The 22,395-nt window shown below is 41.3% G+C and overlaps 1 protein-coding gene across 1 annotated transcript; it reads left to right on the forward strand.

The window, feature by feature from the left end:
• The first annotated feature begins 486 nt into the window (after positions 1-486).
• On the forward strand, positions 487-10,388 carry si:ch211-171h4.3 (serine/threonine-protein kinase SBK2). The gene is made up of 5 exons (XM_034199676.1): positions 487-789; positions 7,081-7,225; positions 7,315-7,517; positions 7,672-7,833; positions 8,808-10,388. Exons 1-5 carry the CDS (start codon positions 784-786, stop codon positions 9,444-9,446), a joined length of 1,155 nt encoding a protein of 384 aa, XP_034055567.1. The 5' UTR covers positions 487-783; the 3' UTR covers positions 9,447-10,388.
• Positions 10,389-22,395: the final 12,007 nt, after the last annotated feature.

The following is a 22,395-nucleotide window of genomic DNA, read 5'->3' on the forward strand; positions in this document are numbered from 1 at the left end:
AGTCGTTTCCACCACAGTATTTACATGGAGAAGATAAGCCCCGCCCCCTCTCCAGCACGTTCTGTTTGAATGACAGGAGTAAACAGCTGACAGCCGCTGTGAAACTCCAGCGGTTAGAGCGATGAGAATGTCCGTTCGGCACCTCATGACGCATCTACTGAGTACCGGGCGGCTGTATATATATATATATATGGATGTATAATAAGAACGGCGGGAGAGTGTTGAGTACTGGCACGGTGCATGAGTACCGGAGTACTGCCAGCATGCCGGTACTGAGCAAGAAGTGCCGGTACTCCATGGGTCAGAACCAGAAGTGCCGGTACTGCGTACCGGTGAGTACCGGCCCAATTCCAGCACTCATTTCAACATTAACTTCTCTCTCTATCCCGGATAGAGAGAGAAGTTAATGTTGAAATGAGGGATGGAAAGTAGAACCACACACACACACACACACACACACACACACACACACAGGGCACTCTCCAGGACCCAGAGGGAGGAGTGGAGGTGAGGACAGATCACTTTGGGATACAAGTTGCAGCTGCAGCCAACAGCAAAGCCATTAGGAAGCTTGCCGGACAGTGTGCAGAGTTCCTCTACGGACAACCAAACTCTGTCTGCCGCACACTGAGACTCACAGTTTTATACTTAAGGTGGAAAGAAGACCGAACAGATGAGGACCCATGGGAGATTTGACAGGTGCACCTGCTAAATGAAGATTATTTATGCTGTACAGATATCTAACTGAAGGTCAACGGTGCTGAACTGAACCACGGCTGCAAAATGACAGTAAGTAAAAACTGGTGCATGGATTCGCTCACTGCTCCGAAACATACGTAGGTAAGGTCTTCATAGACTTTTATAAATAGAAGAACATTGTTAATTGCATGTAGCTATAACATGCTGATAGTTTTGAGGATTTATAATCTGAAACATCAGTCTTCTTCTGTATTCGATGAAAAGTGAATGGAATATTATTTGTGGTGCTCACAGCATTGAGCCCCCATGTTAAAGGTAAACTAACATTCTGTAATTGTTTGCAAAGCAGAATATTACAGACTCATGTCATAAACTGGACAAATAAAAGCAGAGCTATCTTCATGGTGAGACTCCACTAGAAGTACATTGGAGAAAAATACATTTCTATGAATTTAAATAATAATGTATGATCAGATGTAGGATGTTGTTTCTGTGTGGACTATACTTAGATAATATTTGATTATAATTTGATTTATGTGGTATAGATTGTAAATGTATTTTTTAATTATAAATTAGGATTATTTTTAAATAATCATCATCAATGTCTGAAGTCATAGGATTTAATATACTTTTGTTTTATTATATTACAACAATAGATTATATCACGATGATCATTATAGTCCTAAATGTGCATTTGCCCCACAATGTCAATGCAATACAAGTGAAATGTTGTAAAATGTTACAACATTTGCACTGCTTTGCTTTACCTAAAAACTGGAAAATGATGGCAAGTTCAATGTAGTGTGATTTAAATTGAATAAAGAACAAAGTAAACTCGTAACAAATATTTATCAAGTATGTTTTGATGTGTTATGAGATGCTAAATCAATGACACTAATATACTTCATGTATATCCATATGGACTGTACACTTTTATCTTTATTCATTTAATATATATAAGAAAATATATATCAATATTTGGTTCTATACATTTTTGGAATACATTTACATAATTTACCTAAATGGTGGTTGAAAAACTTGTGGAACATTTATTGTAAAATAATTATTCAAAATGCACCAGAAGTCAAAGGAAAGCAGCAGGTTGCTATGATGCTCGTATATTTTTTCAAAATGTGTTCATAGTAGTCACTATTACAAAATGTATGTTACCTGCTACTACTACTTGTACTACTACTACTACTACTTGTACTACTACTACTACTACTAATATTACTCACTAGCTCTCAAGCTGATGATGTTATCATCCATCACACTTAATCCCCAGAGATCAATTTCTAGGTAGAGAACATTTTGTCTCTTATGCAACGTGGCGTCTGACGGGGAAGTTGTTGAAGACAGGCGCCACCTCTTTTGACACTCGTCCAAACACGATCAGCCTCGAGTCTGTCAGTTATGCTGCTGGCTGGTTTCACTCTAACCCACTAATCCTCTGCAATGTGTGGCTGCATTTTCTATTCCCACCATCAGTACAATGGTGCAAATGATTCCACGTATGGGCTGGAATCTTCTGCTTCATTATTATCCTCAACACAGAAAAAAACAAGTTTCTCCAAATGTGATGATTTTGTAAAAAATTGTTTTAAGGACCTCTGGAATCTGGGGCTAATTTGGCAGTTTTTGCATACTTTTGTTTTTTTAGGAAAACCCCGCCTATATAACCTGATAGTTATATTTTTCATTTTGACATGAACATGTTGGACCCAAAATCACAAAAACAATTTTTTTGGAAAAAGATATCATTTTTACTATGTGTAACTCAAACATGCACAGCAAAACATTTTCAAAGCCTGAAATATATACATGGGATGTCACGATGATAATGTAAATGTTTGATCGAGGTAGCATGAACCTATATACAAATGTTATGAACAAATAGCAGGTGTATCAATAGGCGTTTTTCCCTCATTCCTCAAAGTTCTGTCAACTATGACACAGAAAGCACAACAAAACATTTAAAAGATTAAACAATATACATGGGATTTCATTCTGATTAGGCAAAAGTTTGACTGACGAAAGCATAAACAAATACATAATATGCAAATATATATACCTCATGTAAGAAAATCAGTTTTCTTTCATCCTTATCTGTGTCACTGTACCAATTCAAAACTGTTTCTGTGAACTATGACACAGAGGGCAACATCACAGGCCTTGCACTTCCACGGTGTGAGGTTCCTTCTCCTGATAACTTCATGGCAGTGTTGTTGGCAGGTCCTGCGTCCTTGTGTGGCCTTTTCACTGGCATCTGTTGCCACGGTGATGGCAACAGGAACATGATGAGCGCTCCTCTTGATAGACAGTCCTGTCTACTCCACACAGCTGGGACACCAGTTCAGCCATGAAGTCTTTGTGTGTCATGTGACCTGCTGTGTGTTGCTGACGTCACAGTGCAGGATGAAATAATTGGTTGTGGCAATGTCTACAAAGTGCATTCAATACAATTCAAATCCTTTATTTATCCAGGTAAAATCCCAATGAGATCAATGATCTCTTTTTCAAGGGAGACCTGCAGAAGGGGGTCCGATACCAGCGGGCTGTTTTGCAGTGGGTGGAGTAGTACTGAATGAGTTGGTCAGGCAGGTCAACTCCACTGATGTTTTTGTTGTAGTTAATGATGGGGGTGGGGCAAGGAATGTCCTTCACTGCCCAGTGTCCATCTTCACCCTTCACTCTCCTCTGGACTGCCTCACCTGAAAAAGTCGGATAGATTGTGAAGCACACACACACTTCCCGTGTGTCCATCCACTTCACAAACACCAGGAGGCCCTCTCTGATCCATCTCAACGCACTTCTTTCTGACTTTTTCACGAGCGCATTTTCTCGCCCACTGGGACACTCTTTCCTGGGGTCCCTGTACGTTCCACACGCTCCAAACCTCATGCTGGTCAAGTCATGGAACAATTTTGGACTAGACATTTTTTCCATGTAAATGTTGTGTCCTGTGCCGAGATATTATGGCTGAATAAGCTCTATAACAGCATCATAAGACAGTCCATGTGCAGTGTGTGTGTGTGCTTTCCCAATATAAATATTACAATTAATTGTGTGTAGCCATTCCTTGATTCAGCCAGCACGAAGAGCTTGTTCCCCCATTTTGTGGGCTTGTCCCCATGTATTGAGTCATGCCAGTTTTGGCCTTAGCTGCTACCATCCTTTCATCTACAGCCAAATCCTTTCTTGGGTGATTCTGAGCCTGGCAAGTACTTCTGATGTCATCAATGAGAGGCTTGACCCTGAACAATCGATCATGAAGTGCTGTTCCTTTTTTGCGGTCATTTTCATAAAGAAAGAAAATAAAGATAAAGAAATATGTCTTACCTCTCGTTGTCACAAACGAAGGGTCCTCTACTTCATCATCCAAGTAGTCACTCTATGACTCCAAGGATGAACTGTCTTCCTCCTCCTCCATGTCAAAAACCAAGCTTATAGCTTGACTAAGTTCAGCGCTCTCTTCAAGAAAGTTAGCCAGTTAGCCGAATCGTTTGATATTGACCTCAAGTGTTCAACACATTTCTTTCAGACAGACCTGAATAGCTCAGTAATTAGAGTCCAGACAAAACACTGAGAGGGTCAGAGTTCAGTTTCCTGTGAGATCACCCGCACAAAATGCATTCACACGTGTATCAGACATACGCCTAACATAACACTGTAGTATATGCTGCACTGTCATAGCAATTTGAAAAAAAAAATATTGAAAAATTGGTTTATCTTTATTAGTGATCTTAGAGTAATGGTTTGAAGTATTATTTTTTTGTAACGCATTTTCAGATTAAATACATCTCTAGTTGCTGTTTCAGTTGATTTTAGAAAGTCATTTGAGATATAATAATTCCCTGCATTTTAAACCCTTGTATTTTCAAGTTTTAAATTTCAAGCTGGAAAACATTTAATCACAAAATGTGGCCAAGTACATGTTGCAAGTGTTTGTGTCTGTTAAGTGTGAAGGATGCCTCAGCTGGGAATTCACAGTATCTGAGTGCTGCACATTCACAGCTCTGAGTTGTCCTTTAATGAGCTGTAATGAGCTGCCCCATGTCTGGATGTGCGGTGACACCAAAGCCAAGCCTGGACCCAAATGTGGCAGCTGTGGTGGAAACATCGACGTACCACCAGACAAAACAAAGATCAGTGTGTCTGTGTGTGACAGGATTTCATGAGGCTATTAACGGACATGTTAATACCGGTAGCTCATCTCGGGTTACGCGTTACATTCCAAAGAGCTGCAAGGTACTCCACTCTGAAAACAAGCATTTAATGTTGTGGTTATTCAGGTTAAATGTAGACTTCTGGTTTAACATGATTCCAGTGGCGGCTGTTGATATAGTGAGTACACATTTTTTTTTGGGGAGAATGACCCCTTAAATTAGGACTTCTGGTGATGTAATGGCGTGTTTCCAGTGCAGCGCGGAGCTCGCTTTAATGCTGCGTTCAGACCGGACGGGATGCGAATATTGGCTTCGCTCTAAACGCTCCTATCGCATCGCTCAATCGCTCGAGTTTCACCGCGGCTGCCAGCTGTGTTTACTCGCATCATTCAAACAAGACGCGCTGGCTCGGGAGCTACAACTACAACAAAATGAACATATTTTACCGTGATTAAATTGTAATACACGTTTCTAAATGATGCCGACGTAACAACATACTGATACCGGTTAGTAAAAACCATGAATTAATGCTTTGACAAGTCTGCAGACAGATGGCAGGCGAAAAACCTTTTAGAATGCTTGTTTTCTGAATGGAGCTTGGCTAAGCTAACGTTATATATGTTCCGACCGTCCACACTCACAACAACGGCCTATACAGACATAAATAAACCAGCGACTGTATTCTCCATGACACAGACAGTATGTGGTTTGTACTTGTTTAACTTTTGTCTAGTTTCTGAACAGATCGTATCTGTCCCCGGCTGTTGGAAGAGCAAGCATGGGAAACAAAAGATAGCATTTACCTGTTTGCATCCAGCTAGCCATGTCTTTCTGGTGTACCAGCTACGTGAGAAGCCTGGTTGATACGTTTTGTCTTTTTCACGAGCTTACTGTGATATATACAAATCGGGTTGGTCCGGTCCAAGGTCTTTAAGTATCAATTTATCTCCCAAACTTCTCCTTTCGAAAGGATTGGAGAGTAGCTCTTGCACGGAATTGGGTGTGGACCGAGGTCCGGCGACTCCACCTGCACACCATTCTCATCCAAATACTGCGTCACCTTGGTCACTCACGAGTCTAAAAAACAACTCACGTCAACGCACGTAAGCAACGTGGGCGCCAACGTGAGCGCCCTCGTGACCAAAATATTTGACGGCGCTGATTGGCTGAAATTATGTTTCGGCGGCACAGTTTACTATTGAGACTTTTGCAACGTGCTGGTTGCTGCTGTTTGTCTCGGGGGCTCCGCCCGGTAATGATAAACTAATGCCATGGGCAAGGCCAGGCAGGAAACATGTGACTTATCAGTAACTTTAGACATCGTAACACAATTTTAAACGAGATTTTATGGTAGATTATACATTTTACTGATACCAATTGTATGATATTTACCTTGTTCATTAAAAATAAAAATATAAAATATATATATTTTTTAAAAAAAAAAATTTTAAATTTTTTTTTTTAAATGAAATATTTTTTTTAATATTTTTTTTTTGTATGTGGGAAGAGGTGGGGTGGCGCCCCTAGCGCCCCTATGGGCCGGCCGCCACTGCATGATTCATGCACTTGTGAAATTCCGAAAGCCTTTAAAGACGATTGTCAAAAGTCAAAGGCCTATTGTCACTGAGGGATTTTGATGTCATACCAGGAAATCAAACAAATTATTTTCTGCTTGTCAATTTGTTTTCCAGGAAAACAACTTTGTTTGTTTAGGAAAATAAGAGTTTGGGTTAAAATTAGTACCTTTTATTTTGAAGTTTTTTGCCACATCCATCCATCGCAACCTCATCCCTATGTGGCCATTGTTGTACTACGTGACTTGACTTCCTATTTTACTTACCTTTAGAATCCCAGTAGCATCTGAGGTTGATAGCCTCTGGAGGCCACTGCCACATTTTTAAGGGGTGTAGCCAGAATATATTCTGGCAAAAACTTCCTTTTCTGTGAGCCGGTTAATTTTTGAGACTGGGAGTATCTTGGAGACTTAGCTTTAGATGGGAGGTGAGCATTATTCAGTCATTTTGCTTGTTAACGTCAGTCAAAAGTCTCTACAACCGGAATAATGTTGTGATTAGTACACCTCATCTGATCAGATGTCAACATATCAGAATGTCTTCCAGACCTTTCGGGTTTCATAGTCTTTCAACTAACCCTGAGCCCAACTCTGCTGCAAACAAACACATTGATGGTTGTCTTTTGTTCTGTGTGTATCCAGGCTGCCACAAAGCTTCTGGATGAGATGTGTCATCTGTCTGTTCAGTCTTTGACACCAATGGACACATCGGAGCACTTTAAGGTCCTAAAGCTCCTGGGTGAAGGCTCGTATGGCAAAGTCATGCTAGCTGTACACAAGCAGAATGGTAATGGGGAATCCAATGTTCATTTTGTGCCATGAAACAAAAAAAAACGATTTACTTACTTACTATTTACTTTCCTGTGTGTCCTCCAGGTACACCGATGGCTCTGAAGTTCTTCCCTCGAGAGTCCACATCTCTTTTCTCTTTCCTGAGGGAGTACAACCTCTCTCTGTCGTTCTGCACCCACCCGTCCCTGACCAGAGCGCTGGGAATTGCCTACTCCACACCATCACACTACGTCTTCGCTCAGCAAGCAAGCCTCTTTGGTGATCTGTACGATGTCATCCTGCCTGAGGTATATACTGATTTCAATCGAGCTCTCATGTGTTGTATAGCACAAAACATATTGTATGAATTAGGTTGTTCCTGTTCAGTTTTCTACAATTTGTTGAAATGCTGAATTACATATCCATCTCCTTCCAACATCCCCAACCCGTTTTCCTCACCAGGTCGGTATGGAGGAGGACTGTTGTCAGCGGGTGGTGTCCCAGCTGTGTGGGGCTCTATCCCACCTGCACTTTCTTGGCTTTGTACACCGGGATGTCAAACCAGAGAACGTCTTTCTGTGCGACTCCGCCTGCCGCTGGGTCAAACTTGGAGACTTTGGCATGGTTGGTATAGAAATTATACATTATTTTTACTGCATTAGGAAACTTCAACGTTCCATCATTGACAGGGATGGTGTTGCCTGAAAAGCTCAGTGTGTCTAATACAGATGCTAAATGGTGCCTTGTTTGTTGATATTAAGAAGCTGAAGCCCACTAACCAAGCTTAGATAAAAGAACGCCATGACTCAGTGGCAGGGCATTCTGAAAGGGGTCTTTCTGAAAATCATAAACAAGCCATCTTATAGGTTTAAAGGCCCCCAATTATACTGTTTTTCATCAATATATTATAGGTCTCATATATATACAAAACATGTCTCTGAAGTGTTTGGCTTGAAAATACCAGACGGATCATGCATTGTAGCATCCCATAAACCCCTCTGTTTCAGCCCTGTTTCAAAAGTGCTGATTCTGTCTTTTACTTTAGATGAAAGGAGGAGATTCAGGTGATAAGGTGGGGGGTGTTACCTTGGTTGGTGATTGGCTAGTGGTTACCCAAGCCAAATAATCGTTATGACATCATAAAGTGGCCAAAATCTGATCATCTCATTTTCAAACAGGTTTTTATATAAATGGATCAGGACAAAAATAATATGTTTTCCTGAAACTTTCAGAATCTCTATACACAGAGGGGGACATGTTTATGTATAAAAGACATGGAAAAGCCAGTTGAGTAGCACTTCAAATGTTTTGGCTCTATGAAACCTACTTATATGATTCTGTTTTCATCAAGTTTGTATCTTCTTGGTCGAACGCACTTATTGTAAGTCGCTTTGGATAAAAGCGTCAGCTAAATGCAATGTAATGTAATGGGAAAAAAGTGGATTTTGCACAATAGGTGACCTTTAAAGGATTTTAATCAATTTAAGGTAGCTTGTAACCTTTTCTTGATTACATTATATTACTGTATTGTGACATATCTCTCTGTGGTCACCAATTTGTTATAGAAAAGTGTCAAATGAATGAATGTTCTCCACCAGGTGAAGGCCACAGGCACCAGGGTGCCGGAGGTCTGGTACAGCTCCCCTTACTGCACCCCTGAGGCAGAAATTGCTCGTGGAAATGAGGATAGTTGGGGGAGCATTAGTGACGGGCGTGATGCCGTTAAAAAAGACGAAGAGAAGAAAAAGAATGAAAGGGTCTGGGTTTCTGTCGAGCCCAGCATGGACAGCTGGGCCCTGGGCATCTTGACCTACGCCATGCTCACCGGCAGTCATCCCTGGGCTGAAACAGCCAGCAATTGCGGCTCATACCTGAAGTTTAGGGAATGGTTTGACAGATCAGAGGGACCCAATGATTTACTGGATGTGTGGGCAGAGCCACAAAGGGAGAATGCACAGGAGGTCATTGATTTATACGAGGCAGAACTTGAAAAGGAAGATCGACCTCCAGTTGCGGCCCAGTTTGCATGTTTCACCCCGCTGGCCTGCTCCTTCTTCCAGTCGCTTCTAGACCCCAGGCCAGGGTTTCGCGGTCAACCTGAGATTGCGCTGAATTATCTTGGAGGGGACTGGGTGATGGAGAAGGAAAGGGTGAGGCTGGAGGAGGAGAGGAAGAAGATCAGAGGGAAAGGACCAATCAGGAACATGAAAGAAATGGTGGGGAAAGAAGAGAGATAAGGAGTCATAATAATGAGAACGCTGGTAAATGATGAAGCAAACGTAGCATAGCAAACATATTTTATATTGGCTATTGTGCAATAAGTTAAAAACACTGTTTCTCAAGTAACAGATTTTTGCTGCTTTCCATTGTTTTTGTGACTGTAAATTAATTTCATTTCTACTTTTTATAACACAAGAAAACAATAATCATTCTCAACTCTCTGAAGGTTTAAGAGCTACTGGTGATGGCAGTTTTTTTTGGCAGTTAATATTTAATATATACATAAATGAATTAGAATTTTTTCTTTAGCTTTAATACCTTTATCATAAATGTCAGAATAAAGGACTTAAAAAAAGTGGAACAGCTGCATACATGGGAATCATTACTGTTTACTTGTTCTGTTATGCTGTAATGCCATTATATCCTTGTGAAAGATACCATCTTAAGCGCACAGCATCTATATATAAATTTAAAGTTGTTGGTGTGTTCATCATAGTCTATGAAATGTATATAGACTGCACTAGTGCCAAGTTTTTAGAGCCGTAAACACGTCAGCAGCAGGCTGAGAGGTGCCACAAATACTTTGATCCGGCTCCAAGCTTTAAAAACTGTTTTAAAGAGCACAAATATTAGTAAATATTAACTTATATAAAGGCACTTTATGAAAGTAGATATGTTTGCACTGCACACATATATTTAAGTAGCCCGTGTACTGTTCAGACGAACTGTAAACGTGGTGGGCGCTTAGCAGCTTTTAGCTAACTCAAGTTTTTTAGCTTGTTAGCACTTGACATGTTTGCTGTAGCACTTTGTACATAACAAAAAATCATGTAATCTTGTACTTTGTATGGTACAATTAATAACAATTAAATGAGTGTGTGATTCATTCAATGTATACATATGTATGTGCACTAAAATACATTTTGCAGTCTATAAAATAAAATGTTATGGCAATAAAACGTTTTTTTTGTCAAAGTATCTATTATGAACAGTTTGATGACACAATACATCAATATTATTCATATTCAAGACCTTTTTAAAGATGTATGTTGACCTAATAAACCATGAAGGCAATGTGGTATGGTCGTATCTCAATATTATACTTGTAAGATTATACACCAATGCAAATAGATCACATGCACACACGAACAAGCGTCCACACACAGTGAAGACCATCTGGAGATCTTCCCCAGATGTTTTCAAAAATAGATCCGCTGTCGTGAATTTGACACTACAACCTCTCAACACTCAGCTCACGGCTCTAATCCCTTTTCCTCGCAGAGCAGCCAAGTCACACACTGGACACACGGTTTCACATGCAAATGAAATCAGCCGAATACCTACTGCAGAGATTTCAGCACACAGTGGACCACATTGCCTTCTGACACAGATCTGGAAACAGTACTTTAGAAAGAAAAATACATAGACAGTGCTAGTGGATTCAAATGCAATTTGGGAAGTACTCCACACACAATACAGGAGATACATTCAACAGGTCATCAGATCCGCTGATATGGAATAATGCCCCGTTATATTTGCCAAATGTTCACTTGATTCTATTTATTTGGGCTAAAAGGTAAACATGATCAGCTTTTTTGAGGAACAACATTATGTTGTGTGTTGTTCCTACAGTATATCAGATCATTTTACATGGATTAAGTATGCAAACTTTCAACATGGGTCATAATAAAGACCTGCATATCTAGTCATTCTAATGTTGTAATCAATAAACAATCCTTAAGGTATTTAATTGTTTAAAAGGTTCTGTTCTTTAAAGGTCCCCTATTATGCAAAATGCACTTTTTGATGTCCTTTATACATAAATATGTGTCCCCGGTGTGTCAGGGAACTCACAAAGTGTCAGAAAATAAAACCCTCTCTCTTTTCCTCCATACCCAAATCTCTAAAAACGGGGGTACAACGGAGCTGATTCAGATTTTCTGCCGATATGATGTAATATCGGAAATGTGGGCTGGCTTTACACCCACGGCCCTTTCAGAAACATCACTGTATCAGAAAGAATGCGCAACATGTTTTGGAAGTAATATGGTCTTTGTTTACATTAGCAAGCATGGCTAACACTAGCTAACCTATACTGGAGAGAGTATGTGTAAAACACCCGGATATAAAAAGGAACTCACCTTGTGGTAAACCTGAGAGAGAAAAAAGCATTTGAGCTCCAAACTGTTTCAGAAATAATCCTTGATGTGGTTTGGAACATAATAAGGCGTTTAATCATGGCAGCGTTTAGCTAATAACCTCTTCACAGAGCTCACAGCTTGCCTGCGTGCTGCAACGGGGGCATGGCCAGCAGCAGCTTGGGTTACATTTGAAGCTACAGACGCAGAATCAGCATTTTAGTAACAGGGCTGAAATAAAGGGGTATGAGGAATGGCTACAATGGGTGATCTGTTTGGTATTCTGAGCAAAACACTTCAGAGACATTTTTTGTAAAGACATGGCCCTATAATATATTGTTCAAATATAGCATAATAGGTGAGCTTTAAATGTCTGCAGCCTAAGCCAATGTAACATGGCTCTTCGTGTATGCATATGTTTATGTTTATTAAGGATCCCCATTAGCTTTTGCTCTTGACAAAAGCTACTCTTCCTGGGGTCCGACACTTAAAACAATACAACAATAATACAACAATAATACAACAACATTCAAGACATAATTCCTGACATCATTAAATGCATGATATGTTTAACTGCTTGCTAGCTTGTGTATGCAGCTTTGTTTATTCACAGTATTACCTCGGCGCTCTGGTTCCCAGGCTGCGACGGATGCAGGGGTGGCTACTGTGCAATTTGTTTGCCAGAAAACATTTGATCCTTGACTTCTCTGGGGAAAAGGGAGAGTCAGCAGCGTTCACAGAATGAGAGGACTGCGAGGTCAGGAGAGCAGGAGCAGCGACAGACCGCAGAATGTGAACCGCTGCCCATACAAAATGTAAACCGGAGAACTCATAAATAACAAGCCGAGGTAAAAAAAATAAATGTAGCCTACACATGATAAATCTATTTGGCCTGTATAAGGAAGTGAATACTGCCCTAACGTCGTGATCACTTTAATAAAGCCCTTCATTTCCACTGAATAAGGAGGGTCTACAGGGGGACATGAGGCCTCATGTATCTGATCTCTTTGGCTGCACTGACTACTCTTCATATATCATCCACACAGGTGCAGATCATGTTTTACCAATTACAACCTTGTAAACTCATTTTTTGTCACTGGCATACCTTAAATTCAAATAAACCTTGCTTGTGAAACCTTTTACGCATCCTCATGCGTACAAAGCCGTTAAGCTAAAAACAAGGCTGCTTTTTTACCTGAAGAACTGAGGTATGGGAGATACAAGGAATCCCTCACAAGCTAATGGAGGATTTAGATTAAATTAGATTTAGAAGTGTGAGACAACGACCCTTTAGCGGTTGGACTTTCAGGGAAAGAATCGAACACGAGAGGAGGTAGAATTGCAAACCATGGTGACTTTATTCCCAAAAACACCACAAGAGCACAGTAGCCAGCATGTAGGTGTTCACCCCTCTCTGTACAGGTTCACCGCCCTCCTCTGACTGAAGACTGGCTCTTTTTATAGAGGATTTGATTGGGAGAAACCATTCACAGGTACACTTGATAAATACATGTGTCATTATTATTATTATAAAGAAGATCCACAATATAATTTACCTAGCATTATCAGTTATTCATAGCCATCTGTTAATTGAACACAAGAACAACATTATAACTGTCCACAATAAATATAACTACATTCCCAACTAAGACAGAAACCCCTATACCTATCTCGCCACTTGGTTCGTCCCGGAACCTTCTTTGTCAGTGTTTGTTCCCTCCGAGGACCTTTTGGCCAAACACACTGGAGTGGACACAGGACGAAACAACATGGGTGAGTGATAGATGTAAACTTTACAGTGTCCACTTATACAATCAAAAGCAACTTTAACGTCATGTTATATACACGCCAATACATATTATTTGCACACATGATTAATCTCAACCGCTGTCAATCTTACACAATCATAAACACTTTCGGCGCTCTCGCTAACTCCCCCCTCTTTTCAGGTGGAGCCGAGGACCTGACCAGTATCTGCCAGACGACATTCCAATTAATACGGTTTAATCATTTCATAAATACTACCTCAATAATTAGTATAAAATATGTAAACATGTGCAAATATGCAATGTCAAACTGTACTGTGCAATCACGCTAATAAAGTGCAAACTGTTCACTACTAAAGTACTGAGTGACATTATTTCTGTGCAAAAGGAAGTTGTTATATAAAGTGCAAACCCACATGTGCAATATTACAAGGGCCCAAAGCTGTCAGTCCATAGTAACGAAGTTACCTTCGTTACAAGAAGTGAGCAGACATACAACTATTCACACACACTGACCCACTGACCATGCACCCTCCTTACACACACACACTCTTCCACCTATAATCATCCAGTCAAGGTGTTGGTTCAGGTTTCCCTGGAAACGTTGAAGCTACACGCTGAAGACTTTTCTTTTTGTCGCTGCTTTTAATTGAACTATTCATATCTTAGACTGCACTGTAACTTTTATCCATGTACTTTTTTCTTTTAATGTTTAATTGACTGCCATGTATTTTTTTCTTTTAATGTTTATTTTATTAGCTTTTCTTTTTAATGACTGATTTTAAATGCCATTTTCTTAATCTCTTTCATTTTTTGTAAAGCACTTTGAATTGCCTTGTGTTGAAAAGTGCTATATAAATAAACTTGCCTTGCCTTACACCCTTGACCTCTCCCTTACCCTCCCTTGATCCTAGTGGCAGTTCAATTACTCTAGCATTCAGTGCCAAAATATATATATATTCTAGATCGTATTAAAGTGGAATTGAGATAAAGAGATCATCTGTAAGGAGGAACCACTCCAAGTTCTTTCACAAACCAACCCTGAACCCATACTCATGAATTAGCGAGCTTGTTAAAGTGAGACAGTTTGATTATCGTACCACAGTTACGGAGCAGGTCCAAGGGGCCCTGTTGTGGGGGCATGAAGTGCTGGCCTGTGAACATTTCCAGTCCTGACATTTCACCTGATATGTTGCATTAACGCTATGCCATGTCTTAAGTACCAGGGTTAGGTAACAGCAAGTGTCACTGTGTGTGTGTTTGTCTTGCCAGACAGTCAGTGAGAAAGTGAGAAAGGAATTTATAGAGGCTGACAAGAGGGCAGATTATAAATATATAATTTTAACACAGTAATAAATAAATAATGCAGACATTGCAAAATGCAGAGTTATATCTGTCCAGAGTGGAATCGACACGTTTAAAAGTACATATAATATTATTAACTACCTGCACAGTAGCCGTTTTTAAGTAAAAGTTAAATGCATTTAGTTTAAGATATAAGTTTAAAGGGGACCTATCATGCAAAATGCACTTTTGTACGTCTTTATACATGAATGTGTGTCCCTGGTGTGTCAGGGAACTCACCAAGTGTCAGAAAACACAACCCTCTCTCTTTTCCTCCATACCCAAATCTCTAAAAAAGGGGCTGCAACAGATCTGATACAGACTGATACAGATTTGAAATATCTCTGACGTCAGAAACGAGGAGCTCCGCCTATATGGGCAACTCTCCACCTATCAGGAGGAGACAGCCACGGCCATTGCCGTTCGAAAGCGCTGGAGACACTGTAGTACATATGCCAGGCCTGTAGGTGGCGCTGTAGTCTGCCACAAAAGCAGCGAAGAAGACTTCTCACAGATTCAGCCCTTGCAAAAACAGGGCTAAAAAAGAGCAAATAGAGCAAAATAAGGCATGGCTAAAATGCATGATCTGTTTGGTATTTTGAAAAAAAAACTTTGCAGACATATTTTATATAGGTATGGCCCTACAATATATTATTAAAATATAGCATGATAGGTCCACTTTAAGTAAAGTGTGTCCGATTGCATCGTTAGTGGACACAAAGAGAAAATCAATATTAAAAATACTTTTTAGAGGCCTTTCTGCCAGGTATATCTATAATTTATTTATATTTTGAAAGGGAAATAGCTGCATCCAACAGTTTTTGTATGTTTCCATTGTCCACATTTTCCGGAGATTAGAGAGTTAGTGTTATGATTCTGTTTAGTTTTGGTTTTGTTGTGTGCTTTGTTTGTATTTTTTCCTGTCTCCCCCCTCCCTTCTCTGTTTTCCTCTGCAGGGCTGGTGTGTGACAGGGGCCTTTTCTAATTTCTCTAACTCCCCTCCTTGACTCCCCTCCTCGACTCCTATCCTCGAGACTTAGGTTGCGTTCCGATAATCCAAAAATCAGCTCCTAAATTCTAACCCTATCTCCTATTCCTTGACCTCTGAGTGAAATGTCACAGGGTTAAGGGATAGTGGATAGGAGAATTCAAAAGGATTTAGGAGAAGAGACTGCGGTACTTTAGAGAATCCGAATGCACTTTCACTATCCGACGTGTTTATGATGCGCCAGCGGATGTCATTTTGTGCGTCTGCTGCTGCTGTGGGGAAACTATGGAAACTACAGTTGTCTATACAGCGGGCTACAACATGGATGTTTAATAAGAACGAGGGACTACTGTAAACTCATCTCGAGACTCTGCACCGTGCTCTGATGCTGTTGCTTTGCTTTATGAATGTGGACAACAGAGAAACATATTCTTCATGACCAAAGTTGGAATTGAAATAAAAAAGGAAAGTGAAACTTATGCTCGTCACCCTCTCCCTCCGGTCCACATTAATACAAATGATCCCAATACGTATGATTGTATGAACTATAAAGATCTTAAAATCAATACAAATATTTATTATAAACGTTAGTCCTTAACATCTATCACTGTGTATATCACCATTCAAACATCTTTTAAAAGTTGAACAAACCCCACACAGCTCAGTAAAGACTGTGAGATGTTGACTTTATTTGATCATTTCAGTAAAAACTAACGTTCATATTTCTCTTTTTGATTATAATACTGATGAACGTTCAGAAAAAAGCACTTTGGCAACTTACCACATACGTTTTAAAATGCTTAATAAGCACCGTAACTTTCATGATATCATTTCTCGGTCATAATCGGTTGTTTCCGTGAACGGCCGACTGTTGTGATGGCAAATGCTGCGGCTGCAATGCATTGTGGGGCAGCATTTTCTCCTCTCCTTTCGGTTAGGGAGGTCCAGTGGTTCCTAAGCTAAAGGAGGTTATAAAGGAAGTTTGAAACCTCCTTTCCTATCATTTGGAGAATTCGAACGGCACTTATCATGGCTGCCAGTGACGTACTTCCGGGTCATTTCACTCCGTTAGGAAGGTTCCTAAGCTAAATGGACTATTGGAATGCAACCTTAGTCCCGCCCACAGGAGATGCGAGCGGAGGAGCCGAGGAGGGGAGCCGAGGAGAGAGGAGGGGAAGCAGAAGGCGGTTAGAGAAATTAGAACTCCTCTCCTCTGAGCGGTCATTTTAAAGAGACGTCCATTAATGATGACAGGAGGCACAGCAGCCCTCTGTCTGATGGACACATGTGTTCATGACCAGAAGTAACGCGTTACTGTAATAATATTACTTTTGTCAGTAACGGAGTAGTGTAACGCGCTACTTTTATAATTCAGTAATCACACTACAGTTACTAACATTGCCCCGACACGCGTTACTTCGTTACTTACTAAAATCAGTCATAATAAAACCTCAACAAACACCTGCAAAGAACACATGCTAAGGTGAAGCTAACGCACAGCTATTTGTTGTTTGTTTATATCACGTAGTCTGTTCTTCTTTTCTGTTTTCCGGTTGTTGCCTGTTTTGAATGACGAATACACACTACTGCCGCCTGCTGGTAAGGAGAGTTATTGCCACTCACGCATGCGCAGTTAGTACGTGCTCGGCTGAAGTCTTTGCGGTGTCTGGTTCCAGTGCAACACATGGCCAACACGCAGGAGAACACGCCGACGCAACAGCGTGAGCAGAGATAGACTGCGCAAAATATACAGATAGCAGGAGCATGGTCAGATAGGAAAACATTCAGGATCTGGATCAGTCTTATGCGACAATGGAAACTGAACAAGAGAACATTTGAAACTTTAGCAGTCTGCGTGATCTGCCTGCAGGGAGGGGCGGGCCGGCCCTGCGAGTAAAGTAACGAGTAAAGTAACGAATAAAGTAACGAGTTACTTTATGTAGAGAGTAACGATTAACGAAGTAGTGTAATATATTACTTTTTTTTAAAGTAATATGTAATATGACTTTTTTTTAGTAACGACCCCATCTCTGTTCATGACGACTTATATATTTACTTTGATTCATTCACAGTGCGGTATAATGAGACAATAACAGGCTACAGATGCGGACACACACACACACATATATATATGTATATATTTATATAAATATATACAATTTCAGAATCAAACAGAGCACTCATAATAACGTAATCACTATCAGAGACTGGATATATCCCCCACCCCCCCCCCCCTCTCTGGTCGCTACAATGAGGAAAATAAATTACGTGCCAAAAGTTTTATTTACAAGTATTAAAAGTAAGCAGAGGACGCCAAACCAACTGAGACCTGTATGTCCGCTGCATCTACACACACACTGTACCACACACACCTACACATAAGCAGGCTACAGCTGTTGTGTATTTTATTATGTGAAGCACTGAATGGTTTTAGAAAAATATCGACTCTTTGTTTGTAGATATCTACTAAACTAAAGCAAATAAAGAGAGTAGGCCTGTTATACTGAGTGATATATACACACTGCTCTGCTTTCTGCACGGACCTCACAGCTGTTCTCACTGTAAACATTGCGTCGCGATGAAAGCAGTTTCTAAAATAATATCCAGGGGATGCATGCAGAGCTGTCATTGGCTGAGATAAGTCCGGCCGTGCGTCACGACTCTTTGAAACATCTCGGTTCCCGGAAATGCATCCGTGAAGGAGCCGTGGAGGACCCATCAGTGTATCCTCGGTTATAGCTCCTCCAGAGAGCCTCCTCGATGCTCGATGCTCGGTCCTCGAAGTACATTTAGAGAAATGAGATGTCCTTCAAAATGGCGCGCTGAAATTCATTTCCGGGTCACTACCGGAGGACCGAGGAGTCGAGGAGGGGACATTTGAGTATTGAGAAACCTCTAGGGAGTTGGCTGGCTCCTCGCAGCAGCAGACGAGGCACACCTGTTTCCACTCACCTCTTCACCTGTTGATATAAAAGCCCGGTTCTCTTGCCACTTCCCTGCCAGATAATTCCTTTGTGTTCGACCCTCCGGTGTGTCTCGCTGCTCTCCTCGTCCCTGTGATATTTTTGCCTGGATTTTTGCCTCCTGCCAGCCAGCTTCCTGCCTCCACTGCCGTTTTTCTGTGCCTCTGCTTAAATAAACTTTTTGTTTTTGACCATCTCTCTCTAAGTCTTTTGCTTTGGGGTCCAATATCATCCTCTACCAACCACCCCGGTCCCTCAGATCCACCTCAGCCGGTTTGCTTTCCATCCCCAAGGCCAAACACCGGAGCTTCGGGGATAGAGCCTACTCTGTGGCAGCCCCGAAGCTCTGGAACTCCCTCCCCCAAGACCTCCGTAAGTCTGAGTCCCTCACCCTGTTCCAGTCCCGCCTCAAAACCCACCTCTTCAACTCTGTATCCCCCCCTCTCAACCAACTTCCTCATGACTGCTTTTCTGTTTTATTTATTTTTGGCTTTGCTTTGGTTTTTGTTTTGTTTTTCTACCCTCCCTCCCAAATGTAAAGCGTCTTTGGGTTCAAGAAAAGCGCTATAGAAATAAAATGTATTATTATTATTATTAAAGATTGCTGCAACTCCACCTCCTCGGCCCGTGCCTCGGGCAATATGAGTATTGATATGGCTGGGTGGAGTGGCCTCATTTATGCTGACATATTCTTCATGTCTCAACCAAGTTTCAGTGAGACAGCATATATCAATATTATAATCTGATATTAAATCATTTACCAATATTGCTTTAGATGCTAGAGATCTTATGTTTAAGAGACCACATTTAATATTCCTGTTTTGTTGCACTGTAGTAGTTGTTACATTTACTTTTATTAGGTTATTATTAGTGCTGTCAAAATTATCGCGTTAACGGCGGTAATTCATTTTTTGAATTAATTGCGTTAAAAATATTTAACGCATTTAACGCATGTGCAGAATGGCCCGCCCCATACGTGCCACCAGTGGCAGCGCCAGGGTATGGCTGGGGTAGGCTACACCCATACCAAGAAATCGCATAGCCTCACCATGAAAAATGATGTTAAAGTAAGCAAAATAAAGTCTGCCAACTCGCGCGGAGTAAATTGCACAGACAGCAGTTAGTAAGATTGATTTCAGTAGCCACGGTTTTGAAAACTTTTGTCACGTAGTGATCGTCTTCTCAATAGAACATCTTTGATAACGGCGTGGTGTTGTTGCAGGAAGTCCCGACGGAGAATACTTTTGCTGTAGTACAGGGGTGCACATAACTGGTACGCAGGTTATGTGCGTAATCTCTCTGAAATGCGTACCGTCACTTGTGTCACAAAGCGCATTTGCGTACCGACGTAGGCTACTTGTGAAACTTTTCCAGAAGGCGGTTAGATCACCGGACGACAGAGTCGGTCTCCGTGTGCACAGACAGGGCTGCTGTTAACGTCGGTCTGTACAACGGAATTGTGCCAAAACTACGCCAACCGGCTACGGAGGGAGACTCCCCCCCTTCACTGGAGAACTGCGCTAAAACAGCTGATCACAACGTTCACACTCTGTGGTCACGAAGTACTCCACTAGCCCCCACCCCCTGTCGACTTTCCTGAAGTACCCGTTGATAGAAATCAACACGTAATGAATTAAGACCCCACGGTTTGATGATTGATAGGTGTGTGGGTTGTCTTTCATTTTGACACGCAGACATTTTTTATAATAAACATAGATACTGTATGTTAAATGGATATATCCGCCTTCTTTCATTTATCTTTCCATTCCCACAACAATATGCATAAATAAATGGCATATGTTGGACATAGTTCGAATGGTGATTAATCATGATTAATTAATTTTTAAGCTGTGATTAATCTGATTAAAAATGTTAATCGTTTGACAGCCCTAGTTATTATGTATGACACCTCTATTAGGTTTTACCTTAAATTGTCCTTGGGCAGACACACACACCGTTAATATTGGGTATTTTATTGGGTTTGGGATTCCTATGGATGACTAGGAGAGAGCGCAGAGAAGCGTGTAAGACTGCGACTCCGCCTCCTGGTCTCAACTCCAGTTTGTTACATTACATTACATTACATTACATTGCATTTAGCTGACGCTTTTGTCCAAAGCGACTTACAATAAGTACATTCGACCAGGAAGACACAACCTTGAAGAAAACAGAATCATATAAGTATATCAGGTTTCATAGAGCCAAACATTTCAAGTGCTACTCAACTGGCTTTAGGTAATCCAGTCCTTTATTGGTATAAAAGTGCTTCGTTAATCGTTCTAACGCTCGAAGTGGAGTCGAAAGAGATGAGTTTTCAGTTTGCGCCGGAAGATGTGCAAGCTATCTGCCGTCCTGATGTCAATGGGGAGCTCATTCCACCATCTTGGAGCCAGGATAGCAAACCCACGTGTTTTCGCCGTTTGTCATGGATTAAGTCCACATAGCCCTGAAATGTTTGCCGAAATGAGATTTGCACCTTCCAAAGTAGGATGAATGCCGTCTCTCTTAATCAGACCAGGTTTTCCCCAGAAGGCTGTCCAATTATTTACGAAGCCCACATTGTTTGCTGGGCACCACCAAGACAACCAGCGCTGAAATGATGACATGCGGCAATACATGTCATCATTGATCAGATTGGGGAGGGGACCAGAGAAGATTACGGTGTCCGACATTGTTTTAGCATAACTACACACCGACTCCACATTAAGTTTGGTGCATTCTGATTGGCGTAAACGAACATCATTACCACCGACGTGAATAACAATACAATACCTACTGTATTTATTTTTAGCCAGCAGTTTAAGATGCGCCTCAACGTCGCCCGCTCCGGCCCCCGGAATGCATGTGACTGTGGAGGCTTCGGTCTCTAAATTCACGTGTCTCATAATAGAGCTACCAATAACCAGAGTTGGCTTCTCAGCGGGTGTCTCGCTGAGTGGGGAATATCTGTTAGATACATACATGAACGGGTTGGTGGGGACCTGCAAGTTTCGCGTTATGCCCCTTCTGAACAGTCACCCACCCAGTCTCCCTGCTGCTCGGGAGTTGCCGGGGGACGGCTAATAGGAGCTACCTTTTGCCGGTCCGCACCGGCTAACATGGGCTTTACTGTAGCTGAGTTACTTTCTAAGATGCGGAGCCGGGCTTCTATGGCTATGATTCCCGCCTCCAACCTAACAACTATACTACATTTAACACATGTATCGGTACCAGTAAAGGAGGTAGGGAAGTAACCAAACATGTTAGAGCAGGAAATAGCACCCGAGGGTGGGGAAAGAGCCATGGCTAGCTATCAAGCTAAAGTAGCTACCGTTAGCAAACCCGAAAAGAGTGTAGGCAACTGTGGAGTTACAGTCGCTAAGAGAAGGAGAGTTGTGAGTGCTTAAGCTGTAGTAACGTGTGATTACAACGTCAGGCAGTTGCCGTGATCAAGAGTTGTAAAACGATCGATTAAGTTAAGATAATAAGCTATCAGCAACAGAACAGGCACATAGGATACCCGGAGGTGACAACAACAACCGGAAGTTACAACATGCTTACCGCAATAGTGGTCCGTGTAGAAACAGAACATATCCAATGTCTTTGTTTATGGGTTGGTCCTTTAGGGACCGAGAAAGCCTGCCAATTTTCAACCTATGGAATATAAAGATTTCAATCTGGACCAAAGAGGACTGACCGACTTACTACTTACTTATTCTCCTGAGAATCCTGCCACTGCTAGAAGGCCCATCACTGCAACATCGTTCAGCGCCTGTCTTGAAAGGAAC

This window comes from Gymnodraco acuticeps, unplaced genomic scaffold (genome assembly GCF_902827175.1).
Source record: "Gymnodraco acuticeps unplaced genomic scaffold, fGymAcu1.1, whole genome shotgun sequence".
Classification (NCBI taxonomy): domain Eukaryota; kingdom Metazoa; phylum Chordata; class Actinopteri; order Perciformes; family Bathydraconidae; genus Gymnodraco; species Gymnodraco acuticeps.